General features: G+C 47.0%; 1 protein-coding gene across 7 annotated transcripts in view; it reads left to right on the top strand.

Moving 5' to 3' along the window:
* MYO16 (myosin XVI) overlaps positions 1 to 24,936 on the top strand; it is a 1,104,874-nt gene that overhangs the window by 268,171 nt on the left and 811,767 nt on the right. For all 7 annotated transcript variants that reach the window (XM_063953181.1, XM_063953183.1, XM_063953182.1 and 4 more), the window contains one exon: positions 5,596 to 5,746. In XM_063953181.1, coding sequence (XP_063809251.1) covers positions 5,596 to 5,746 — 151 coding nt within the window. The remainder of the gene's footprint in view (positions 1 to 5,595; positions 5,747 to 24,936) is intronic.

Below are 24,936 nucleotides of genomic sequence, written 5' to 3'. Positions count from 1 at the left end.
TCTCAGTGCATCAATGCACAAGGGTTCTGGGTAAAATGGTGGCTTCCTACGAAGCAATCCCATTCGGCAGATTCCACGCAAGAACTTTCCAGTGGGACCTGCTGGACAAATGGTCCGGGTCGCATCTTCAGATGCATCAGCGGATAACCCTGTCACCAAGGACAAGGGTGTCCCTCCTGTGGTGGTTGCAGAGTGCTCATCTTCTAGAGGGCCGCAGATTCGGCATTCAGGACTGGGTCCTGGTGACCACGGATGCCAGCCTGCGAGGCTGGGGAGCAGTCACACAGGGAAGGAATTTCCAGGGCTTATGGTCAAGCCTGGAGACATCACTTCACATAAATATCCTGAAGCTAAGGGCCATTTACAATGCTCTAAGCTTAGCAAGACCTCTGCTTCAAGGTCAGCCGGTGTTGATCCTGTCGGACAACATCACGGCAGTCACCCACGTAAACAGACAGGGTGGCACAAGAAGCAGGAGGGCAATGGCAGAAGCTGCAAGGATTCTTCGCTGGGCGGAAAATCATGTGATAGCACTGTCAGCAGTATTCATTCCGGGAGTGGACAACTGGGAAGCAGACTTCCTCAGCAGACACGACCTCCACCCGGGAGAGTGGAGACTTCACCCAGAAGTCTTCCACATGATTATAAACCGTTGGGAAAAACTCGACAGGTATTGCGCCAGGTCAAGGGACCCTCAGGCAATAGCTGTAGACGCTCTGGTAACACCGTGGGTGTACCAGTCAGTGTATGTGTTCCCTCCTCTGCCTCTCATACCCAAGGTACTGAGATTGATAAGATGGAGAGGAGTAAGCACTATATTCGTGGCTCCGGATTGGCCAAGAAGGACTTGGTAACCGGAACTTCAAGAGATGCTCACGGAGGATCCGTGGCCTCTACCTCTAAGAAGGGACCTGCTCCAGCAAGGACCCTGTCTGTTCCAAGACTTACCGCGGCTGCGTTTGACGGCATGGCGGTTGAACGCCGGATCCTGAAGGAAAAAAGGCATTCCGGATGAAGTCATCCCTATCCTGATCAAAGCCAGGAAGGATGTAACCGCAAAACATTATCACCGCATTTGGCGAAAATATGTTGCGTGGTGCGAGGCCAGTAAGGCCCGACGGAGGAAATTCAACTGGGTCGATTCCTACATTTCCTGCAAACAGGAGTGTCTATGGGCCTGAAATTGGGGTCCATTAAGGTTCAAATTTCGGCCCTGTCAATTTTCTTCCAAAAAGAACTAGCTTCAGTCCCTGAAGTTCAGACGTTTGTAAAAGGGGTACTGCATATACAGCCTCCTTTTGTGCCTCCAGTGGCACTTTGGGATCTCAATGTAGTTTTTGGGTTCCAAAAGTCACATTGGTTTGAACCACTTAAATCTGTGGAGTTAAAATATCTCACATGGAAAGTGGTCATGCTGTTGGCCCTGGCCTGGGCCAGGCGCGTGTCAGAATTGGCGGCTTTATCCTGTAAAAGCCCTTATCTGATTTTCCATTCGGACAGGGCGGAATTGAGGACTCGTCCTCAGTTTCTCCCTAAGGTGGTTTCAGCGTTTCACCTGAACCAACCTATTGTGGTGCCTGCGGCTACTAGGGACTTGGAGGACTCCAAGTTGCTAGACGTTGTCAGGGCCCTGAAAATATATGTTTCCAGGACGGCTGGAGTCAGAAAATCTGACTCGCTGTTTATCCTGTATGCACCCAACAAGCTGGGTGCTCCTGCTTCTAAGCAGACTATTGCTCGTTGGATTTGTAGTACAATTCAGCTTGCACATTCTGTGGCAGGCCTGCCACAGCCAAAAATCTGTAAATGCCCACTCCACAAGGAAGGTGGGCTCATCTTGGGCGGCTGCCCGAGGGGTCTCGGCTTTACAACTTTGCCGAGCAGCTACTTGGTCAGGAGCAAATACGTTTGTAAAATTCTACAAAATTGATACCCTGGCTGAGGAGGACCTGGAGTTCTCTCATTTGGTGCTGCAGAGTCATCCGCACTCTCCCGCCCGTTTGGGAGCTTTGGTATAATCCCCATGGTCCTTACGGAGTCCCCAGCATCCACTTAGGACGTTAGAGAAAATAAGAATTTACTTACCGATAATTCTATTTCTCGTAGTCCGTAGTGGATGCTGGGCGCCCATCCCAAGTGCGGATTGTCTGCAATACTGGTACATAGTTATTGTTACCAAAAAATCGGGTTATTGCTGTAGTGAGCCATCTTTTCTAGAGGCTCCTCTGTTATCATGCTGTTAACTGGGTTTAGATCACGAGTTATACGGTGTGATTGGTGTGGCTGGTATGAGTCTTACCCGGGATTCAAAATCCTTCCTTATTGTGTACGCTCGTCCGGGCACAGTATCCTAACTGAGGCTTGGAGGAGGGTCATAGGGGGAGGAGCCAGTGCACACCAGGTTGTTCTACAGCTTTACTTTTGTGCCCAGTCTCCTGCGGAGCCGCTATTCCCCATGGTCCTTACGGAGTCCCCAGCATCCACTACGGACTACGAGAAATAGAATTATCGGTAAGTAAATTCTTATTTTAGAATGTAAGCTCTCACGAGCAGGGCCCTCTTGCCTCATGTGCTTTTCCTTTTTCTTACTGTAATAATCTTCAACTGCACCAAATCCAGCAGTCTTCTGCCACCTGATACTTATTCCAGTGTCATCTGCTGATGTAGCTATGTTTATTTACCCTGTACTTGTCCTATACTGTCATCAACTGTAAGTTGCTGTTTTCCTGTTTTGAATATTTGTTTATGTACTCTGTAATTGGGTGCTGCAGAACCCTTGTGGCGCCATATAAATAAAGAATAATAATAAATGGAGTGCGTTCACAGGAGGGAAATGTTACCAGTGGAGTACCGCAGGGATCTGTACTTGGACCAGTGCTTAATACTGTATCTTTATTGGTGACATTGCAAATGGAATTAAAGGGAAAGTACACAAAGGTACGCAACAGGGTAGACACACCAGGAGGGGTAAAACAAATGATTGAGGATTTAGGTAGACTAGAGGAATGGTCAAGACTGCGGCAATTATAGTTTAATGTCAGAAAATGCAAAATCATGCACTTTGGTCTCAAAAATCCAAAGGCTAAATATAGTATTAATGGCACTATACTGGAAACTAGTGAGGAGGAAAGGGATCTAGGAGTCACTATTTCAGGTGACTTAAAGGCAGGTAAGCAATGTAACAAAGCAATGAGGAAGGCTAGTCAGATGCTTGGCTGCATTGGAAGAGGAATCAGCAGTAGAAAGAAAGAAGTAATAATGCCACTGTATAGGTCATTGGTACGGCCTCTTCTTGAATACTGTGTTGAATTCTAGAGGCTATATTTTTAAAACGATATTAATACATTAGAGACTGTACAAAGAAGGGAAACTAAAATGGTACATGGCCTACATCACAATACATACCCAGAAAGACTAAGAAATCTCAATATGTATAGTTTGGAGCAGAGAAGGGAAAGGGGGGACATGATAGAAACTTTCAAATATATCAAGGGTTTTAACAAAGTCATGGAGGTAGGGAGGCCAATCCCGGGCCATTCTTTTAATCCCGGGTATCGGTTTTTGGTCAGCGGCAGGTGATGGTGCAGCGTGACCTATGACTGCACGTCACGCTGCGCCGTGGAGCCAGAGGAGGGAGCCAGGCAGCATATGAGCATACTGAGGATGCTCAATGCTGATCCCTTAATTCCCGAGATTGGAGCTTCCAATCCTGAGATTGAATCACGGCCGTTTTTGGGCCTAAATCCAGGGAACCCACCGATTCTGATCCCAGGATTGTCCTCCCTACCAGGAGAGAAACATTCTTTAAATGAAGAGAAGCAATAGTACACAAGGATTTTCACTGAGACTGGAGGGAGGTAGGTTCAGGGGAAATTTGAGGAAAAATTGAGATGTTTCATTCATAGAAATGGTCGTGGACAAGTGGAATAGCCTCTCATCAGAGGTGGTGGAGGCTTTGACAGTAGAGCAATTTAAAAATGCATGGGATAGACCAGGGGTGGGGAACCTTTTTTCTACCGAGGGCCATTTGGATATTTATAGAATCCTTCGGGGGCCATACAAAAATTCTCAACTTAAAAAATTACCCTGCCCCCCAGTAGGTCTGCCCCTTAGAGGTACTCGCGCCAAAAAATGGGTGTGGCCAGTTAAAATGGGACGTGCTACACATATGCCCCCAATAGTGCGGTGCCAGATCCACAATTGCCCCCACAGTGCCAGGTATACAGATGCCCCCACAGTGCCAGGTATACAAATGCCCCCCACAGTGCCAGGTATACAGATGCCCCCACAGTGCCAGGTATACAAATGCCCCTCACAGTGCCAGGTATACAGATGTCCCCACAGTGCCAGGTATACAGATGCCCCCACAGTGCCAGGTATACAAATGCCCCTCACAGTGCCAGGTATACAAATGCCCCTCACAGTGCCAGTTATACAGATGCCCCCACAGTGCCAGGTATACAAATGCCCCCCACAGTGCCAGGTATTCAAATGCCCCCCACAGTGCCAGGTATACAGATGCCCCCACAGTGCCAGGTATACAAATGCCCCTCACAGTGCCAGGTATACAGATGCCCCCACAGTGCCAGGTATACAAATGCCCCTCACAGTGCCAGGTATACAGATGTCCCCACAGTGCCAGGTATACAGATGCCCCCACAGTGTCAGGTATACAGATGCCCCCACAGTGCCAGGTATACAAATGCCCCTCACAGTGCTAGGTATACAGATGTCCCCACAGTGCCAGGTATACAGATGCCCTCCCTCCTCCCCTCCGTGCTTCTTACCGTGCTCCTTTCGGCGGGGCACAGAGGAGAGCGCGGATATGTTGGGCGGCGGCGTGTAGGACTTGAAACCAGCCGCCGGTTTGAGAGCCAATCAGAGCTCACGGACCGGCAGCCGCGGCTCCTGATTGGCTGCCGGTCCGCGAGCTCTGATTGGCTCACGGACCGGCGGCTGGTTTGAAGTACTACACGCTGCCGCTCCCACCCGACAGCCGCGCTCTCCTCCCTGTCTCCCTGTTCTGACAGCTGAGACACGCTGCCGCCGGACTGAGCGGCAGCATGTCTCACTGACACAAGCTGGTGGGCCGGACCAAACGGCTTCGCGGGCCGTATACGGCCCGCGGGCCGGAGGTTCCCCACCCCTGGGATAGACATAAGGATATCCTTAAAAATAAATAAGGATCAAATAAGGTTTTAGATAAAAATATGGTAAAAAAAAAAGGGGCAGACTAGATGGGCCAAGTGGTTCTTATCTGCCGTCAAATTCTATGTTTCTAAGGATGGAAAGAAGAGATGGCCAAGGTAAGAGCATAATTCAGAAGATTGGATGGAGGAGTTGTCTGTGACGATAGTGTCAACCTTGGAAGTGTAGATGGTGACAGAAAGGGGGAGAGTGGGTAGAGGTTAAGGGAGTAAATGGGTGAGCAAAGGAGAAAGTTGAGGGTGGAGAAGAGGCGGCAAGTATTGGCTTAAGGAAGCCTGGTCTGCATGGTTTTGGATGGAACTGCAGGAGTAAAGTATGACTTGTACATGATATGAGCAAGTGACTGCAAGTATGTTTCATTGTAACTTATTTTATTTATGTCTCTAGACATTGCTGCAACAGAATTCATGCAAAACATGCTTCTAAAAGCTGAAGACCTCTCCGAAGAGATAAAGAAAAACCCTTTCTATACCCCAGTGTTTCATGAAGAACAGTATGAAGAAACCTTACATGATCATCCTCTCCCGACCAGTAAGCTGTAAGTTGCAGCTGTATATGTCACGTGTTATATGTTAATGCTGGATTTGCAGGTCTAATGACTAACCTAGTTGTTTAGATGGTATGTAAGTAGTGATTTAAGCCAACCAAAAACGTATTTAACGGCAAACATTGCTCCCTAATTGCATCAGAGCAATTTAAATGAAAAGATTGAACTGCTCCTGCATGGCATATGATAATAGTACTCATTGTAGAATTGTTTCATTCTTTGTCTAGGCTAGTGTCACACAACCTTTTTGTGCCTTATTTTAGTAAAGCACATTACCCAAAAATTGGTCACTGGCACATAACACTTATATGAGATGTTTCATTCTTGTACATTCTTACACTGTAAATACACTGGAAGCAATTGCTTCTGGGTACAGGGCCGCCGACAAGGGGCGTCAAAGGGGACACCTGTACCAGGCCCCATAGACCAGAGGTGACCCACGGATACACCACTTAGTGCCATACAAGGATGTTAGCCATCTTATCCAAATAGGGCAGTGAGTTATAGGCGGTGTGGGCGCAGCTGCAGAGTGACAAGAGCTTCCCAAACACAGTGACTGTGCGGTGCAAGTGTGTACCCGCTCTTTCAGGTCCAGTTCTGTTGCAGGCAGTTATGTGACATGGCAGCAGCTCCGCTGGCCAGGATTCCTGTGCCCCAGGCCGGCCTCTTCTGGTGAGGTGTGAGGGCCGCATGGTACCTGCTGTGCAGTGTTCGGGTCTGGATACTGGGAAGCGCAGCGCAGGTAAGTCTCTCAAGAGTGGATTGGTGAGGGGATACAGGGCTTTGGGATAGGGTGGGGGAGCTGAGAATGCAGCATGGAGTCATTGGGGAGAGACAGACTGTGGGTGTGTGGAAAGGAGAGAGGGCGACACAGACTGTGGCATGTGTGGGGGAGAAAAGACGAGTTATACATATTTCTATATGTTTATAAATATTTATTTATTAACAGTTTCTTATATAGCACAGCAAATTCTGTTGCACTTCAATCTATCTATCTATCTATCTATCTATCTATCTATCTATCTAGATATATATATATATATATATATATATGGATATATATATATGGATATATATATATATATATGGATATATATAGATATATATAGATATGTATATATATATGTATATATATCTATATATATATAGATATATATATTAGAGATGAGCGGGTTCGGTTTCTCTGAATCCGAACCCGCACGAACTTCATGTTTTTTTCACGGGTCCGAGCAGACTCGGATCCTCCCGCCTTGCTCGGTTAACCCGAGCGCGCCCGAACGTCATCATGACGCTGTCGGATTCTCGCGAGACTCGGATTCTATATAAGGAGCCGCGCGTCGCCGCCATTTTCACACGTGCATTGAGATTGATAGGGAGAGGACGTGGCTGGCGTCCTCTCCATTTAGATTAGGGTTGAGAGAGAGAGAGAGAGATTGACCTGAGGCTGTGATACTGTAGAAGAGAGTGCAGAGTTTAGTGACTGACGACCACAGTGACCACCAGACAGTGCAGTTGTTTGTTTTATTTAATATATCCGTTCTCTGCCTGAAAAAAACGATACACACAGTGACTCAGTCACATACCATATCTGTGTGCACTGCTCAGCCCAGTGTGCTGCATCAATGTATATATATATCTGACTGTGCTCAGCTCACACAGCTTATAATTGTGGGGGAGACTGGGGAGCACTGCAGTGCCAGTTATAGGTTATAGCAGGAGCCAGGAGTACATAATATTATATTAAAATTAAACAGTGCACACTTTTGCTGCAGGAGTGCCACTGCCAGTGTGACTAGTGACCAGTGACCTGACCACCAGTATATATAATATTAGTAGTATACTATCTCTTTTTCTCTATCGTCCTAAGTGGATGCTGGGGTTCCTGAAAGGACCATGGGGGGATAGCGGCTCCGCAGGAGACAGGGCACAAAAAAGTAAAGCTTTACTAGGTCAGGTGGTGTGCACTGGCTCCTCCCCCTATGACCCTCCTCCAGACTCCAGTTAGATTTTGTGCCCGAACGAGAAGGGTGCAATCTAGGTGGCTCTCCTAAAGAGCTGCTTAGAGAAAGTTTAGTTTAGGTTTTTTTCTTTACAGTGAGTCCTGCTGGCAACAGGATCACTGCAACGTGGGACTTAGGGGGAAAGTAGTAAACTCACCTGCATGCAGAGTGGATTTGCTGCTTGGCTACTGGACACCATTAGCTCCAGAGGGATCGAACACAGGCCCAGCCGTGGAGTCCGGTCCCGGAGCCGCGCCGCCGACCCCCTTGCAGATGCTGAAGCGTGAAGAGGTCCGGAAACCGGCGGCTGAAGACTCCTCAGTCTTCATAAGGTAGCGCACAGCACTGCAGCTGTGCGCCATTTTCCTCTCAGCACACTTCACTGGGCAGTCACTGAGGGTGCAGAGCGCTGGGGGGGGGCGCTCTGAGAGGCAAATATAAACCTTATACAAGGCTAAAAATACCTCACATATAGCCCATAGGGGCTATATGGAGATATTTAACCCCTGCCTGACTGGAAAAATAGCGGGAGAAGAACCCGCCGAAAAAGGGGCGGGGCCTATCTCCTCAGCACACGGCGCCATTTTCTGTCACAGCTCCGCTGGTCAGAACGGCTCCCAGGTCTCTCCCCTGCACTGCACTACAGAAACAGGGTAAAACAGAGAGGGGGGGCACATTAATGGCTATATATATATATATATTAAAGCAGCTATAAGGGAGCACTTAATATAAGGATATCCCTTGTATATATAGCGCTTTGTGGTGTGTGCTGGCAGACTCTCCCTCTGTCTCCCCAAAAGGGCTAGTGGGTCCTGTCTTCATTAGAGCATTCCCTGTGAGTTTGCGGTGTGTGTCGGTACGTGGTGTCGACATGTATGAGGACGATATTGGTGTGGAGGCGGAGCAATTGCCAAATATGCAGATGTCACCCCCCAGGGGGTCGACACCAGAATGGATGCCTTTATTTGTGGAATTACGTGATGGTTTATCTTCCCTTAAACAGTCAGTTGAGGACATGAGGCGGCCGGACAATCAATTAATGCCTGTCCAGGCGCCTCAAACACCGTCAGGGGCTGTAAAACGCCCTTTGCCTCAGTCGGTCGACACAGACCCAGACACGGGCACTGATTCCAGTGACGACGGTAGAAATTCAAACGTATTTTCCAGTAGGGCCACACGTTATATGATTTTGGCAATGAAGGAGACGTTACATTTAGCTGATACTACAGATACCGTAAAACAGGGTATTATGTATGGTGTGAAAAAACTACAAACAGTTTTTCCTGAATCAGAAGAATTAAATGACGTGTGTGATGAAGCGTGGGTTGCTCCTGATAAAAAGTTGATAATTTCAAAAAAGTTATTGGCATTATACCCTTTCCCGCCAGAGGTTAGGGCGCGCTGGGAAACACCCCCTAAGGTGGACAAGGCGCTCACACGCTTATCCAAACAAGTGGCGTTACCCTCTCCTGAGACGGCCGCACTTAAGGATCCATCAGATAGAAAGATGGAAGTTATTCAAAAGAATATATACACACATGCAGGTGTTATACTACGACCAGCTATAGCAACTGCCTGGATGTGCAGTGCTGGAGTAGTTTGGTCAGAATCCCTGATTGAAAATATTGATACCCTAGATAGGGACAATGTTTTACTGTCGTTAGAACAAATAAAGGATGCATTTATCTATATGCGTGATGCACAGAGGGATATTTGCACACTGGCATCTCGGATGAGTGCTATGTCCATTTCAGCCAGAAGAGCCTTATGGACACGACAGTGGACAGGCGATGCGGATTCAAAACGTCACATGGAGGTTTTGCCGTATAAAGGGGAGGAGTTATTTGGAGTTGGTCTATCAGACTTGGTGGCCACGGCTACTGCCGGGAAATCCACTTTTTTACCTCAAGTCACTCCCCAACAGAGAAAGGCACCGACCTTTCAACCGCAGCCTTTTCGCTCCTACAAAAATAAGAGAGCAAAGGGCTTGTCGTACCTGCCACGAGGCAGAGGAAGAGGGAAGAGACACCAACAGGCAGCTCCTTCCCAGGAACAGAAGCCCTCCCCGGCTCCTGCAAAAACCTCAGCATGACGCTGGGGCCTCTCAAGCGGACTCGGGGACAGTGGGGGGCCGTCTCAAAAATTACAGCGCGCAGTGGGCTCACTCGCAGGTAGACCCCTGGATCCTGCAGATAATATCTCAGGGGTACAGGTTGGAATTAGAGACGGATCCTCCTCATCGTTTCCTGAAGTCTGCCTTACCAACCGTCTCTTCCGAAAGGGAGAGGGTGTTGGAAGCCATTCACAAGCTGTACGCTCAGCAGGTGATAGTCAAAGTACCCCTATTACAACAAGGAAAGGGGTATTATTCCACTCTATTTGTGGTACCGAAGCCGGATGGCTCGGTAAGGCCTATTCTAAATCTGAAGTCCTTGAACCTCTACATAAAAAAGTTCAAGTTCAAGATGGAGTCACTCAGAGCAGTGATAGCGAACCTGGAAGAAGGGGACTTTATGGTATCCTTGGACATCAAGGATGCGTATCTACACGTTCCGATTTACCCCGCACACCAGGGGTACCTCAGGTTCATTGTTCAAAACTGTCACTATCAGTTTCAGACGCTGCCGTTCGGATTGTCCACGGCGCCTCGGGTCTTTACCAAGGTAATGGCCGAGATGATGATTCTTCTTCGAAGAAAAGGCGTATTAGTTATCCCATACTTGGACGATCTCCTAATAAGGGCAAGGTCCAGAGAACAGCTGGAGACAGCTTTAGCACTATCTCAAGAGGTGCTAAGACAACACGGGTGGATTCTGAATATTCCAAAATCCCATTTAATCCCGACAACTCGTCTGCTGTTCCTAGGAATGATTCTGGACACGGTTCAGAAAAAGGTTTTCCTTCCAGAGGAAAAAGCCAAGGAGTTATCCGATCTGGTCAGGAACCTCCTAAAACCAGGAAAAGTGTCAGTACATCAATGCACAAGAGTCCTGGGAAAAATGGTGGCTTCTTACGAAGCAATTCCATTCGGCAGATTCCATGCAATTCCAAAGGGATCTGTTGGACAAATGGTCAGGGTCGCATCTGCAGATGCACCTGCGAATAACCCTGTCACCAAAGACAAGGGTGTCACTTCTGTGGTGGTTGCAGAAGGCTCACCTATTAGAAGGCCGCAGATTCGGCATTCAGGATTGGATCCTGGTGACCACGGACGCCAGCCTGAGAGGCTGGGGAGCAGTCACACAAGGAAGAAACTTCCAGGGAGTATGGACGAGTCTGGAAAAGTCTCTTCACATAAACATTCTGGAACTAAGAGCAATCTACAATGCTCTAAGCCAGGCGGAACTTCTCCTGCAAGGAAAGCCGGTGTTGATTCAGTCGGACAACATCACGGCGGTCGCCCATGTAAACAGGCAGGGCGGCACAAGAAGCAGGAGTGCAATGGCAGAAACTGCCAAGATTCTTCGCTGGGCGGAGAATCACGTGATAGCACTGTCAGCAGTGTTCATCCCGGGCGTGGACAACTGGGAAGCAGACTTCCTCAGCAGACACGATCTTCATCCGGGAGAGTGGGGTCTACATCCAGAAGTCTTCAACATGTTAATAGACCGTTGGGAAAGACCAATTGTAGACATGATGGCGTCTCGCCTCAACAAGAAACTGGACAAATATTGCGCCAGGTCAAGAGATCCACAGGCAATAGCTGTGGACGCACTGGTAACTCCTTGGGTGTACCAGTCAGTGTATGTGTTTCCTCCTCTGCCGCTCATACCAAAGGTATTGAAGATCATACGGCAAAGAAGAGTAAGAACAATACTAGTGGTTCCGGATTGGCCGAGAAGGACTTGGTATCCGGAACTTCAAGAGATGCTCACGGACGAACCGTGGCCTCTACCTCTGAGAAGGGACCTGCTACAGCAGGGTCCCTGTCTTTTTCAAGACTTACCGCGGCTGCGTTTGACGGCATGGCGGTTGAACGCCAGATCCTAAAAGGGAAAGGCATTCCAGAAGAAGTCATTCCTACCTTGATTAAGGCACGGAAGGAAGTCACCGTGAAACATTATCACCGCATTTGGTGAAAATATGTAGCGTGGTGCGAGGATCGGAGGGTTCCGACGGAGGAATTCCAACTGGGTCGTTTCCTACATTTCCTGCAATCAGGATTATCTATGGGTCTCAAATTGGGATCCATTAAGGTTCAAATTTCGGCCCTGTCAATATTCTTCCAAAAAGAATTGGCCTCTGTCCCTGAGGTCCAGACTTTTGTCAAGGGAGTACTGCATATACAGCCTCCTGTGGTGCCTCCGGTGGCACCGTGGGATCTAAATGTAGTTTTAGATTTCCTCAAATCCCATTGGTTTGAACCATTGAAAAAGGTGGATTTGAAATATCTCACATTGAAAGTGACTATGTTACTAGCCCTGGCCTCTGCCAGGAGAGTATCTGAATTGGCGGCTTTATCTTATAAAAGTCCTTATCTAATCTTCCATTCGGATAGGGCAGAACTGCGGACTCGTCCGCATTTTCTCCCTAAAGTGGTATCAGCATTTCATCTGAACCAACCTATTGTGGTGCCTGCGGCCACTAGCGACTTGGAGGACTCCAAGTTGTTGGACGTTGTCAGAGCCTTAAAAATATACATTGCAAGGACGGCTGGAGTCAGAAAATCTGACTCGCTGTTTATATTGTATGCACCCAACAAGTTGGGCGCACCTGCTTCTAAGCAGTCGATTGCTCGTTGGATTTGTAACACAATTCAACTTGCACATTCTGTGGCAGGCCTGCCACAGCCTAAAACTGTAAAAGCCCACTCCACAAGGAAGGTGGGCTCATCTTGGGCGGCTGCCCGAGGGGTCTCGGCATTACAACTCTGCCGAGCAGCTACGTGGTCGGGGGAGAACACGTTTGTAAAATTTTACAAATTTGATACCCTGGCAAAGGAGGACCTGGAGTTCTCTCATTCGGTGCTGCAGAGTCATCCGCACTCTCCCGCCCGTTTGGGAGCTTTGGTATAATCCCCATGGTCCTTTCAGGAACCCCAGCATCCACTTAGGACGATAGAGAAAATAAGAATTTACTTACCGATAATTCTATTTCTCGGAGTCCGTAGTGGATGCTGGGCGCCCATCCCAAGTGCGGATTATCTGCAATACTTGTACATAGTTATTGTTAACTAATTCGGGTTATTGTTAAGGAGCCATCTTTAAGAGGCCCTTTCTGTTGTCATACTGTTAACTGGGTTTAGATCACAAGTTGTACGGTGTGATTGGTGTGGCTGGTATGAGTCTTACCCGGGATTCAAAATGCCTCCCTTATTGTGTATGCTCGTCCGGGCACAGTACCTAACTGGAGTCTGGAGGAGGGTCATAGGGGGAGGAGCCAGTGCACACCACCTGACCTAGTAAAGCTTTACTTTTTTGTGCCCTGTCTCCTGCGGAGCCGCTATCCCCCCATGGTCCTTTCAGGAACCCCAGCATCCACTACGGACTCCGAGAAATAGAATTATCGGTAAGTAAATTCTTATTATCAACCAGTCTATATTAGCAGCAGACACAGTACAGTGCGGTAGTTCACGGCTGTGGCTACCTCTGTGTCGGCACTCGGCAGCCCGTCCATAATTGTATATACCACCTAACCGTGGTTTTTTTTTCTTTCTTTATAGTCATACTAGTTACGAGTATACTATCTCTTTATCAACCAGTCTATATTAGCAGCAGACACAGTACAGTGCGGTAGTTCACGGCTGTGGCTACCTCTGTGTCGGCACTCGGCAGCCCGTCCATAATTGTATATACCACCTAACCGTGGTTTTTTTTTCTTTCTTTATACATACATACTAGTTACGAGTATACTATCTCTTTATCAACCAGTCTATATTAGCAGCAGACACAGTACAGTGCGGTAGTTCACGGCTGTGGCTACCTCTGTGTCGGCACTCGGCAGCCCGTCCATAATTGTATATACCACCTAACCGTGGTTTTTTTTTCTTTCTTTATACATACATACTAGTTACGAGTATACTATCTCTTTATCAACCAGTCTATATTAGCAGCAGACACAGTACAGTGCGGTAGTTCACGGCTGTGGCTACCTCTGTGTCTGCACTCGGCAGCCCGTCCATAATTGTATATACCACCTAACCGTGGTTTTTCTTTCTTTCTTTATACATACATACTAGTTACGAGTATACTATCTCTTTATCAACCAGTCTATATATTAGCAGCAGACACAGTACAGTGCGGTAGTTCACGGCTGTGGCTACCTCTGTGTCGGCACTCGGCAGCCCGTCCATAATTGTATATACCACCTAACCGTGTTTTTTTTTTCTTTCTTTATACATACATACTAGTTACGAGTATACTATCTCTTTATCAACCAGTCTATATATTAGCAGCAGACACAGTACAGTGCGGTAGTTCACGGCTGTGGCTACCTCTGTGTCGGCACTCGGCAGCCCGTCCATAATTGTATATACCACCTAACCGTGTTTTTTTTTTCTTTCTTTATACATACATACTAGTTACGAGTATACTATCTCTTTATCAACCAGTCTATATTAGCAGCAGACACAGTACAGTGCGGTAGTTCACGGCTGTGGCTACCTCTGTGTCGGCACTCGGCAGCCCGTCCATAATTGTATATACCACCTAACCGTGGTTTTTTTTTCTTTCTTTATACATACATACTAGTTACGAGTATACTATCTCTTTATCAACCAGTCTATATAGTAGCAGCAGACACAGTACAGTGCGGTAGTTCACGGCTGTGGCTACCTCTGTGTCGGCACTCGGCAGCCCGTCCATAATTGTATATACCACCTAACCGTGGTTTTTTTTTCTTTCTTTATAGTCATACTAGTTCCGAGTATACTATCTCTTTATCAACCAGTCTATATTAGCAGCAGACACAGTACAGTGCGGTAGTTCACGGCTGTGGCTACCTCTGTGTCGGCACTCGGCAGCCCGTCCATAATTGTATATACCACCTAACCGTGTTTTTTTTTTCTTTCTTTATACATACATACTAGTTACGAGTATACTATCTCTTTTTCAACCAGTCTATATTAGCAGCAGACACAGTACAGTGCGGTAGTTCACGGCTGTGGCTACCTCTGTGTCGGCACTCGGCAGCCCGTCCATAATTGTATATACCACCTAACCGTGGTTTTTTTTTCTTTCTTTATGCATACATACTAGTTACGAGTATACTATCTCTTTATCAACCAGTCTATATATTAGCAGCAGACACAGTACAGTGCGGTAGTTCACGGCTGTGGCTACCTCTGTGTCGGCACTCGGCAGCCCGTCCATAATTGTATATACCACCTAACCGTGGTTTTTTTTTCTTTCTTTATAGTCATACTAGTTACGAGTATACTATCTCTTTATCAACCAGTCTATATTAGCAGCAGACACAGTACAGTGCGGTAGTTCACGGCTGTGGCTACCTCTGTGTCGGCACTCGGCAGCCCGTCCATAATTGTATATACCACCTAACCGTGGTTTTTTTTTCTTTCTTTATACATACATACTAGTTACGAGTATACTATCTCTTTATCAACCAGTCTATATTAGCAGCAGACACAGTACAGTGCGGTAGTTCACGGCTGTGGCTACCTCTGTGTCGGCACTCGGCAGCCCGTCCATAATTGTATATACCACCTAACCGTGGTTTTTTTTTCTTTCTTTATACATACATACTAGTTACGAGTATACTATCTCTTTATCAACCAGTCTATATTAGCAGCAGACACAGTACAGTACGGTAGTTCACGGCTGTGGCTACCTCTGTGTCTGCACTCGGCAGGCAGTCCATAATTGTATACTAGTATCCATCTCCATTGTTTACCTGAGGTGCCTTTTAGTTGTGCCTATTAAAATATGGAGAACAAAAATGTTGAGGTTTCAAAATTAGGGAAAGATCAAGATCCACTTCCACCTCGTGCTGAAGCTGCTGCCACTAGTCATGGCCGAGACGATGAAATGCCAGCAACGTCGTCTGCCAAGGCCGATGCCCAATGTCATAGTACAGAGCATGTCAAATCCAAAACACCAAATATCAGAAAAAAAAGGACTCCAAAACCTAAAATAAAATTGTCGGAGGAGAAGCGTAAACTTGCCAATATGCCATTTACGACACGGAGTGGCAAGGAACAGCTGAGGCCCTGGCCTATGTTCATGGCTAGTGGTTCAGCTTCACATGAGGATGGAAGCACTCAGCCTCTCGCTAGCAAAATGAAAAGACTCAAGCTGGCAAAAGCAGCACAGCAAAGAACTGTGCATTCTTCGAAATCCCAAATCCACAAGGAGAGTCCAATTGTGTCGGTTGCGATGCCTGACCTTCCCAACACTGGACGTGAAGAGCATGCGCCTTCCACCATTTGCACGCCCCCTGCAAGTGCTGGAAGGAGCACCCGCAGTCCAGTTCCTGATAGTCAGATTGAAGATGTCAGTGTTGAAGTACACCAGGATGAGGAGGATATGGGTGTTGCTGGCGCTGGGGAGGAAATTGACCAGGAGGATTCTGATGGTGAGGTGGTTTGTTTAAGTCAGGCACCCGGGGAGACACCTGTTGTCCGTGGGAGGAATATGGCCGTTGACATGCCAGGTGAAAATACCAAAAAAATCAGCTCTTCGGTGTGGAGGTATTTCACCAGAAATGCGGACAACAGGTGTCAAGCCGTGTGTTCCCTTTGTCAAGCTGTAATAAGTAGGGGTAAGGACGTTAACCACCTCGGAACATCCTCCCTTATACGTCACCTGCAGCGCATTCATAATAAGTCAGTGACAAGTTCAAAAACTTTGGGTGACAGCGGAAGCAGTCCACTGACCAGTAAATCCCTTCCTCTTGTAACCAAGCTCACGCAAACCACCCCACCAACTCCCTCAGTGTCAATTTCCTCCTTCCCCAGGAATGCCAATAGTCCTGCAGGCCATGTCACTGGCAATTCTGACGAGTCCTCTCCTGCCTGGGATTCCTCCGATGCATCCTTGCGTGTAACGCCTACTGCTGCTGGCGCTGCTGTTGTTGCCGCTGGGAGTCGATGGTCATCCCAGAGGGGAAGTCGTAAGCCCACTTGTACTACTTCCAGTAAGCAATTGACTATTCAACAGTCCTTTGCGAGGAAGATGAAATATCACAGCAGTCATCCTACTGCAAAGCGGATAACTGAGGCCTTGACAACTATGTTGGTGTTAGACGTGCGTCCGGTATCCGCCGTTAGTTCACAGGGAACTAGACAATTTATTGAGGCAGTGTGCCCCCGTTACCAAATACCATCTAGGTTCCACTTCTCTAGGCAGGCGATACCGAGAATGTACACGGACGTCAGAAAAAGACTCACCAGTGTCCTAAAAAATGCAGTTGTACCCAATGTCCACTTAACCACGGACATGTGGACAAGTGGAGCAGGGCAGGGTCAGGACTATATGACTGTGACAGCCCACTGGGTAGATGTATGGACTCCCGCCGCAAGAACAGCAGCGGCGGCACCAGTAGCAGCATCTCGCAAACGCCAACTCTTTCCTAGGCAGGCTACGCTTTGTATCACCGCTTTCCAGAATACGCACACAGCTGAAAACCTCTTACGGCAACTGAGGAAGATCATCGCGGAATGGCTTACCCCAATTGGACTCTCCTGTGGATTTGTGGCATCGGACAACGCCAGCAATATTGTGTGTGCATTAAATATGGGCAAATTCCAGCACGCCCCATGTTTTGCACATACCTTGAATTTGGTGGTGCAGAATTTTTTAAAAAACGACAGGGGCGTGCAAGAGATGCTGTCGGTGGCCAGAAGAATTGCTGGACACTTTCGGCGTACAGGCACCACGTACAGAAGACTGGAGCACCACCAAAAACTACTGAACCTGCCCTGCCATCATCTGAAGCAAGAAGTGGTAACGAGGTGGAATTCAACCCTCTATATGCTTCAGAGGTTGGAGGAGCAGCAAAAGGCCATTCAAGCCTATACAATTGAGCACGATATAGTAGGTGGAATGCACCTGTCTCAAGCGCAGTGGAGAATGATTTCAACGTTGTGCAAGGTTCTGATGCCCTTTGAACTTGCCACACGTGAAGTCAGTTCAGACACTGCCAGCCTGAGTCAGGTCATTCCCCTCATCAGGCTTTTGCAGAAGAAGCTGGAGACATTGAAGGAGGAGCTAACACGGAGCGATTCCGCTAGGCATGTGGGACTTGTGGATGGAGCCCTTAATTCGCTTAACAAGGATTCACGGGTGGTCAATCTGTTGAAATCAGAGCACTACATTTTGGCCACCGTGCTCGATCCTAGATTTAAAGCCTACCTTGGATCTCTCTTTCCGGCAGACACAAGTCTGCTGGGGTTGAAAGACCTGCTGGTGACAAAATTGTCAAGTCAAGCGGAACGCGACCTGTCAACATCTCCTCCTTCACATTCTCCCGCAACTGGGGGTGCGAGGAAAAGGCTCAGAATTCCGAGCCCACCCGCTGGCGGTGATGCAGGGCAGTCTGGAGCGACTGCTGATGCTGACATCTGGTCCGGACTGAAGGACCTGACAACGATTACGGACATGTCGTCTACTGTCACTGCATATGATTCTCTCAACATTGATAGAATGGTGGAGGATTATATGAGTGACCGCATCCAAGTAGGCACGTCACACAGTCCGTACTTATACTGGCAGGAAAAAAAGGCAATTTGGAGGCCCTTGCACAAACTGGCTTTATTCTACCTAAGTTGCCCTCCCACAAGTGTGTACTCCGAAAGAGTGTTTAGTGCCGCCGCTCACCTTGTCAGCAATCGGCGTACGAGGTTACATCCAGAAAATGTGGAGAAGATGATGTTCATTAAAATGAATTATAATCAATTCCTCCGCGGAGACATTGACCAGCAGCAATTGCCTCCACAAAGTACACAGAGAGCTGAGATGGTGGATTCCAGTGGGGACAAATTGATAATCTGTGAGGAGGGGGATGTACACGGTGATATATCGGAGGGTGATGATGAGGTGGACATCTTGCCTCTGTAGAGCCAGTTTGTGCAAGGAGAGATTAATTGCTTCTTTTTTGGGGGGGTCCAAACCAACCCGTCATATCAGTCACAGTCGTGTGGCAGACCCTGTCACTGAAATGATGGGTTGGTTAAAGTGTGCATGTCCTGTTTTGTTTATACAACATAAGGGTGGGTGGGAGGGCCCAAGGACAATTCCATCTTGCACCTCTTTTTTCTTTTCTTTTTCTTTGCATCATGTGCTGATTGGGGAGGGTTTTTTGGAAGGGACATCCTGCGTGACACTGCAGTGCCACTCCTAGATGGGCCCGGTGTTTGTGTCGGCCACTAGGGTCGCTAATCTTACTCACACAGCTACCTCATTGCGCCTCTTTTTTTCTTTGCGTCATGTGCTGTTTGGGGAGGGTTTTTTGGAAGGGCCATCCTGCCTGACACTGCAGTGCCACTCCTAGATGGGCCCGGTGTTTGTGTCGGCCACTAGGGTCGCTAATCTTACTCACACAGCTACCTCATTGCGCCTCTTTTTTTCTTTGCGTCATGTGCTGTTTGGGGAGGGTTTTTTGGAAGGGACATCCTGCGTGACACTGCAGTGCCACTCCTAGATGGGCCCGGTGTTTGTGTCGGCCACTAGGGTCGCTTATCTTACTCACACAGCGACCTCGGTGCAAATTTTAGGACTAAAAATAATATTGTGAGGTGTGAGGTATTCAGAATAGACTGAAAATGAGTGTAAATTATGGTTTTTGAGGTTAATAATACTTTGGGATCAAAATGACCCCCAAATTCTATGATTTAAGCTGTTTTTTAGTGTTTTTTGAAAAAAACACCCGAATCCAAAACACACCCGAATCCGACAAAAAAAATTCGGTGAGGTTTTGCCAAAACGCGTTCGAACCCAAAACACGGCCGCGGAACCGAACCCAAAACCAAAACACAAAACCCGAAAAATTTCAGGCGCTCATCTCTAATATATATATAGATATATCTAATCTATATATATATATACATATATATATAGATAGATAGATAGATAGATAGATATATGGATCTATATGATCCGAGGGCAGGCAGTTGGTATAGGTGTTTTTTTCCCCAAGGCATGGTGACAGCTGTAATGGCTTCCGCCGGTCTTATCTGTAAAGAAAATAGTTTTGAGTCATATTAAACACGCTGCATCATTTATTTCCTACCTAAGCAGAAGTAATACTTTTTCTCTGGATATTATTTTTCTCCACATGTAGCAATATATAAATGGACATGTAACACAAAGCTACCACTTGCAGTTGTATTTGATGTGTTACATGTCAGTTTAAAGTTTGCCACATTTGTACAATAGACTAATGAACATATAAATATTACATGGAGATAAAATACATATATAAACCTCCACTAATTCTTCAATTAGCAATCTGATCAAACTAGGTCAGCTAGTGAAGTATCTAATTGTATTGTGCACCCTCTGATCGGAGATACCTGCTGCGGTCCCTCCATGGTACATCGGGGGCATCCTTAATATTTGTGGGTACTCTCTGATCATGGCTGTTGTTGGGGGATAGCCCACAAATATTGAATGGTAAATCTGTCCCTTAGTAACTTTTGGAGGAATTTCAGAGAGTTTACATAGAGTTGAAAATAAAAATTGGAGATACATTTTATTTAACGGACAAAATTCTATAAATTAGATGGCACTTGGGTGGATCAATGACTGCTGTTGTTCTACTGTATATACTATAGAGACTAGCTACTAATAAGATTAACTCCCACCTTATTATATACCTGTTCAGCATGTCTAAGCAATCGGGTAACAATAGTAGGAGATGGGACATTGCTGAGAGCTTGATCTCAGGTCCAGCATTGGGCCTAGTCTCAGATCTCATCAAACTGCTCCCTCTATACAGTACATATAGGTTACACGTACTGTATACTGATAAAGAATAAACCCTGCATTATACTTGCCCATACCTCCCAACATACCTGCCCCAAGAACCAGGACCCTGTGTGTGCAAAAGGTGAGCACATCTGATAAAGGGGCAGAGCCTAATGAGGAAAGGGGGTGGGGCCTTGCAGCGCCCCTATCTGCATTACTGTGAGGGCGTGCCTAGCACTCTCACAGATGCGGGACAGTTGGGAGGTATGTACCTTCCAGACATTCATCTCCCAATAACCTGTGTATGTATTTTATTCTTTAATTAGGGAAGCACTTTATAGACGTTTCCTACAGTATAAAGTATACTTATTGTATGTTAGCGTAAGACACCGCCATTGTTAGAAGGTGTCTCTGGAAAATGCCTGTCTCTTTATTACTGAGCTAATAATAAACAGGGAACAGTATTATTACCTGCGCTGGAAGCTGGTGCCTTGGGGGCCCGCGCCTCTTATAAACGCTGTCTTTTGCAACCTGATAAGTACAATGTAAATGTTATTCTATATTTGTCCAATACACAAAGTGGCTGATACAGAGCTGAAGTCTGTGCATGGAGCATATGTTGCATGTTATCGCACAGCACATGTTCCATGACCAAGCATACACAGCTATGGCCAATGCAGAGTCATACCATCTCAGACGCATCGCCAATTGTGAAGAGTTGGTGGTGCTAGGCATTCTCCTATAGGCTTATAGAGGGAGTTATAATGCATTGCCGGCTATACAGAGCTGTGTGCACACCTATTGTCAGATGGATCTTTTGTAGCAGGAATAGGGCTGGCTCATACTTAGACTGATAATGAAGCTGGCTATAGTACCAAGCGTATGGGGGCAGGGTGGTCACAAAGATGTGTATAACTCTGCATATGGGATATTATTGGTATCAGTGGCCCAGTCTATGATCAGTATACTGCTGTGATGCAGGTAGGCAACTTTGAGCCAAAGGAAACTGTTGGCATGCACCTTGCCACCGGTAGAGCCACCCAAAATATCCTAAGGATCCAGGTGACAGTGCATGCGTGACCTGAGTTCACACATGCTACAGCCACAGGACATTCAGTGCTGAGGCATCAGAGGAATCAGATTGAATATCTATTTGCAATCTGCCACTCACATAGGAGGAAGCTGAGCTCTGAGGACCCACACCATCCTCATTAGGCCCATTATAATTAACGTGCCTGTTACAAAAGACATACAGAAACTGGAGTTTCCGTACATGTTACCATAGCCAGATTAAGAGGGGGACGCAGGGTATACTGTACCCCAGGCACCCCTCTGTCAGGGGGCCCCCTGGCCGGAGCACAGTGACATCACTAGCTCTCCTTTTTGTGCAGTAGCTGAACCAGGCAGCAAGAATGTGAGCAGGACAGTATGCAGTGCAGGCAGAGGCACAGGAGTATCAGGTTTTATGAGCTACTGATGGAGCTTCCTGACCAGAGGAGAGCTAGAAGGGGGGAGAGAGCTGTAAGGGACCAAGGCATCCCAGCTTCTCCTCCCTGTCTGGGTACTTTGTAACCTGTACTGTAATGAGTGCATTTGGGTCTAGAGAGAGACACACACAGAGTGTTCTTCTAATTCCTGTCCCAGTGTGTAAGTAGTACAGAGGCTGCTGCTATTCTACATGGGACACCATAGGCATAGAAGAGAGATTTTATTTTTCTATGTGTATTTTAAGGTTGTTTAAGTTGTCTTTGTTTCACTACAAGAAAACTTTATTAAATAATTGTCTCTCAATTAGGTGGAGCTATAAACAGTACTCAGGTATTATTAAACTATTCGTTTAAATCTAACATAAACCATTGCTTTACATTTTATTTAAACAAACCATACCTCCCAACAGGGACCATTCAAGGAGAGACAAAATGCTCTCTACCTGGACTTCCTCTTAATTTATGATTGCAATCACCTGTGTTGAAACACCTTTCTTATACATTAAATATTTCAACACAGGTGACACCAATCATATATTAAGAGGGAAGTCCAGGTATGGGTCATATTGGGAAGTATGCACAATCTAATATACAGCCCCCCTTCCACCAGAGACCTCCTGTCTTAAGTGCCCTGGGCACCCCTAAGGCTTAATCCGGCTCTGCATGTAACAGACCCATTACTGATAATGAATAGACAAAGATTCAAATCATCACAAAGATGTATCTGTAGCAGCTTATTACAGAAAGTATTTCTTTTTCTGAAATCAAGCATTTTAAAACCATCCTCTATGGCTCCTGATGTTCCCATGACTGGTCTATTTACATCTCTTATCTCACTTGTTATTAAATGATTTATGTTACATGTAGTAATCCCATTATCTGACCCATTATAATACTGATCTGCCAAGCAAAAACTTATTTATAAAAACATGAAAATAATACTTACAGGGACAGTCGGTGTCCTTATCCCTGGACAGAAGAGGGCCGGCGTACCTCTTTCTCTTCTCTCCTGTCATTGCAGAATGGACATTGCATATTACAAGTTAGATTTATTTCATTCCAGTACAGATATATAATCATATATTAGTGTAGTATTTTTTGTATGAACATGTAAATATTTATACGTTTTCACTATCGGTTTATTAGGGCGAGCAGGGTGCGTGCTCTGGGCACCGTGGCAGCCCCAGCAGAGGGGGGTGCCACCGACACCTGCACTGCCCACTCGCCCCACGGCAAATCACATTGTTGAAACTAGCGGCAGTGCAGCCGGTGCATTGCACCAGTGCACGCCGCAATGAAGGAGCCCGCCCCGCAGCCTCCGGCACTACAGTGAGTCAAACTGACTCATTATAGTATGCCGCTGTGACAGAGGGGAAGCCCGATCATCCACAATGCAGTCTGGCTGGCTGGATGAGAGGGGCCCTCCCCTTTCCTCTCATCTCTCCTCTCATTGGCTCCCTTCTCCCCTCTCCTCCCCCATACTCACCTCGTCTCTCACCGAGTCCCCGCGCTTCCTTCCTGCCAAACACTGGCTCTTCCTGGCTCGTGTCTCCTCTGCTGCTCAGACTGTCTGGTGCCGCTCCCATCTTACAGTGGTTTCTGTGCTGGAATATTCTCCGCTGGTGGGGTCCCAGGTGCAGGTACGGAATGGCTCCTCCCCTTTGGCCTCTGCAGACTGCAACCCGGTGGGGGGGGAGTCATATCTGGCACTGTGGGGCATGTATCTGGCACTGTGGGGCATGTATCTGGCACTGTGGGGCATGTATCTGGCACTGTAGGGCATGTGTCTGGCACTGTGGGGCATGTAACTGGCACTGTGGGGCAATGTATCTGGCACAGTGGGGCATGTAACTGGCACTGTGGGGCAATGTATCTGGCACAGTGGGGCATGTAACTGGCACTGTGGGGCAATGTATCTGGCACTGTGGGGCAATGTAACTGGCACTGTGGGGCAATGTATCTGGCACTGTGTGGCATGTATCTGGCACTGTGGGACATGTAACTGGCACTGTGGGGCATGTATCTGGCACTGTGGGGCAATGTATCTGGCACTGTGGGGCAATGTATCTGGCACTGTGGGGCAATGTAACTGGCACTGTGGGGCAATGTAACTGGCACTGTGGGGCGATGTATCTGGCACTGTGGGGCATGTAACTGGCACTGTGGGGCATGTATCCGGCACTGTGGGGCATTGGATCTGGCACTGTGGGGCAATGTAACTGGCACTGTCGGCCATTTTCAGTGGCCACACCCCTTCTGGTGCATGGCCACACCCCTTCTGGTGTGTGACCACGCCCATTTTCTGCCGCGCGCGCCTTCGGAGCGTGCACATGCTTCTTTTGCTGTGTTTTTTTTGGGTAGGGGCGGCGCCATTTTCCATCTTGCCCTGGGCACCGAAAACCCTAGCTACGCCTCTGCATGGGGATACCCTATTAGCCACTATAATGCGGTTTTGCAATATTTTATTGCATTTGCAATAACTTGGTATCCAATTACCTGCAAAAAGTTATAAGCTAAAAGTCTCTATAGGGTTTATCGTACATTTCTCTTCACCATCTCTGAGCAGGGGATAATTAGTGCAAAATCCCTATTTTAAGGTAAAATGTCAGGATTTGGTTTAGAACTCCTGGAACACCCCTATGAATAACTAATCAGGCACTTAGATATTTTCAATTATTTTTAATTGGCCAACAATGACATATTTTTGGGGTCAAAAATGCAAAGTTATGGAAATTGGGGTACAAAGTATGGGACAGGAATATTGGGGCGCTTTATAAGTGTATCAAGTGTTTTTAGATTTGCAGGTGAGAGTAATCGGTCAGTTTAAAAATTTT

The sequence above is a fragment of the Pseudophryne corroboree genome, chromosome 2 (genome assembly GCF_028390025.1).
Source record: "Pseudophryne corroboree isolate aPseCor3 chromosome 2, aPseCor3.hap2, whole genome shotgun sequence".
NCBI classification, from domain to species: domain Eukaryota; kingdom Metazoa; phylum Chordata; class Amphibia; order Anura; family Myobatrachidae; genus Pseudophryne; species Pseudophryne corroboree.
This window is presented reverse-complemented; position numbering and strand designations above follow the sequence as displayed.